General features: G+C 37.2%; 1 protein-coding gene across 2 annotated transcripts in view; it reads right to left on the bottom strand.

Annotated features, from left to right (window-relative positions):
* LOC137425424 (uncharacterized) overlaps positions 1-2,095 on the bottom strand; it is a 108,307-nt gene extending 106,212 nt beyond the window's left edge. Inside the window, exons 1-2 of one of the 2 annotated variants that reach the window (XM_068113849.2) lie at positions 1,927-2,095; positions 515-832 (exon numbers count right to left, since the gene is read on the bottom strand). In XM_068113849.2, the coding sequence (XP_067969950.2) occupies positions 515-832; positions 1,927-1,966 (358 nt within the window). In that variant the 5' untranslated portion in view covers positions 1,967-2,095. The remainder of the gene's footprint in view (positions 1-514; positions 833-1,926) is intronic. The other variant, XM_078776633.1, reaches the window with a different exon arrangement.
* Between the last annotated feature and the right edge of the window lie 405 nt (positions 2,096-2,500).

The following is a 2,500-nucleotide window of genomic DNA, read 5'->3' as shown; positions in this document are numbered from 1 at the left end:
TATGTATATATGTATATGTATGTATATATGTATATGTATGTATATATGTATATGTATGTATATATGTATATGTATGGACATATGTATATGTATGTATATATGTATATGTATGTATATATGTATATGTATGTATATATGTATATGTATGTATATATGTATATGTATGTATATATGTATATGTATGTATATATGTATATGTATGTATATATGTATATGTATGTATATATGTATATTGTATATGTATGTATATAATTATGTATATATATATGTATATTCATACACACATACACATCTGCCTTTTTGTATTCCATCTTACCCCCTTCTCTTTCTAATCTAAATTTAAATTATATAATTTTAGAGCCCCTCCCCACAAATCCCACATGCACATGTAATAGCTACACAAACCCTCAGGGGTTACCATCATGTTCACTCAGACTTCAGTGGAGCTCAAAGAGTAAATCACATACAAGAATGACGACGAGTCCATATATAGTTGAAAAAACAAAGCACAAACCTGTATTATTCTTTGGGCTGTTTGTGGTAGAAATCACACCCGAGATAGTTGCGATGGTGGTGGGTGCTGCGGAAGTGGTTGTGTTTGGACTCTTATTGACGGTGGGTGGTCTCACATTAGGATTTGTCAACGGCGTGATTGTAGTCGAGTTGGGAGGGCTGTCTCTAGGATTTGTCGAAGTGGTTGAAACGTCAGAGGTAGTTTTCAGTGATGCATTTTGAATGGCAGGTGAGGTTGGTCGCAGTACAATGGTGGTCATTGTGGAAGTAGGAATTATATTTGCATCCAGTGGTTGAATTCGAAACAAAGTTGCACAAACTGTATTGAGTAAATCACGGAAGTTAAGATTAGAATGTTGCATAATACAAATGTCATTTGATAATAGCCCTGCATTTTGTGGCGAAGCAGCATTTCATGCTCGCACAACAATAGCATGTAGGTGTACAAAAATAGCATACAGCTGTACAACAATAGCATGTAGGTGTACAAAAATAGCATGTAGCTGTACAACAATAGCATGTAGGTGTACAAAAATAGCATGTAGCTGTACAACAATAGCATGTAGGTGTACAAAAATAGCATACAGCTGTACAACAATAGCATGTAGGTGTACAAAAATAGCATGTAGCTGTACAACAATAGCATGTAGGTGTACAAAAATAGCATGTAGCTGTACAACAATAGCATGTAGGTGTACAAAAATAGCATGTAGCTGTACAACAATAGCATGTAGGTGTACAAAAATAGCATGTAGCTGTACAATAGCATGTAGTTGTACAACAGCAGCATGTAGTTGTACAAAAATAGCATGTAGCTGTACAACAATATCATGTAGGCATACAACAGTGTGAAGGTGTACAACTTTAGCATGTAGTCGTACAACAATAGCATGTAGTCGTACAACAATATCATGTAGTCGTACAACAATAGCATGTAGGCATACAATAGCGTGATTGGTGTACAACAATAGCATGTAGGCATACAACAATATCATGTAGTCGTACCACAATAGCATGTAGGACGAGGACAGTAGGAGTGATAACTGTATTTCAACATGCATTACAAAAATGTTGGTAAACAACAAACAAATGATTACTGTACACTACTGTATATGACATTTGTACCTGGGGTTGCGGCATTCAATCAGAACATCAAACAATGTGTAATCTGACTCAACGAATCCCTTTCTATGCTTTTGCGGAGGTAAATAATATATATATATATATATATATAAATATATATATATGTATGTATGTATGTATGTATGTATGTATGTATGTATGTATGTATGTACACACACATGATATTCATGTGAAATGAATATGAAATTGTACACATTTTAAGTACAAGAACGATTTTTAAGTCATTCGGTGATAAGGAATTTAATTGTTTAAAAGCAGATGATCACTCACCATGCACCAACAGGTATACACCTGAAACCGTGAATCCCATGACGTTCCACGCAAGGCACGGCGAGGCAGAGCCGAATTCAACACAGGCTGCCTTTGCAGCTTGAACTACTCTACATTTAGTCCTTCAATTGAATCCTTCCTTATCTGCGTTGCTGCAGTCGGGCGGTCTGTGCGTCACGTCGTAGCCACAGATCCGCCCCTTCCTGAGACTGGTACGTACACTTGGAGTGTGAACCCGTTTCCAGTCGGATAGTACACATAAGGGACTACACAGCACTGCTGAATCTTCTCTGTGCGGGGAAACAGAAAGGAGCACGATGGGGCACGCATTATTACCTCCATCACTAAAGGTGGACGGAGGTTATGTTTTCACCTCTGTCTGTTTGTTTGTCTGTCTGTCTATGAGCAGGATATCTCAAAACGTTGTGGACGGATTCGGACAAAATTCAGTGGACATGTTGGGTGTGTGACAAGGACGAATTTGATGAGATTTTGGTAAAGATCCGGATGCAGATGGGAAATTATTTTGAAGTGATTCTTCACCACTGAGTGTTAGAGTCAAAACAGATATATA

This window comes from Myxine glutinosa, chromosome 4, assembly GCF_964187855.1.
Source record: "Myxine glutinosa chromosome 4, kmMyxGlut1.1, whole genome shotgun sequence".
Classification (NCBI taxonomy): Eukaryota; Metazoa; Chordata; class Myxini; order Myxiniformes; family Myxinidae; genus Myxine; species Myxine glutinosa.
This window is presented reverse-complemented; position numbering and strand designations above follow the sequence as displayed.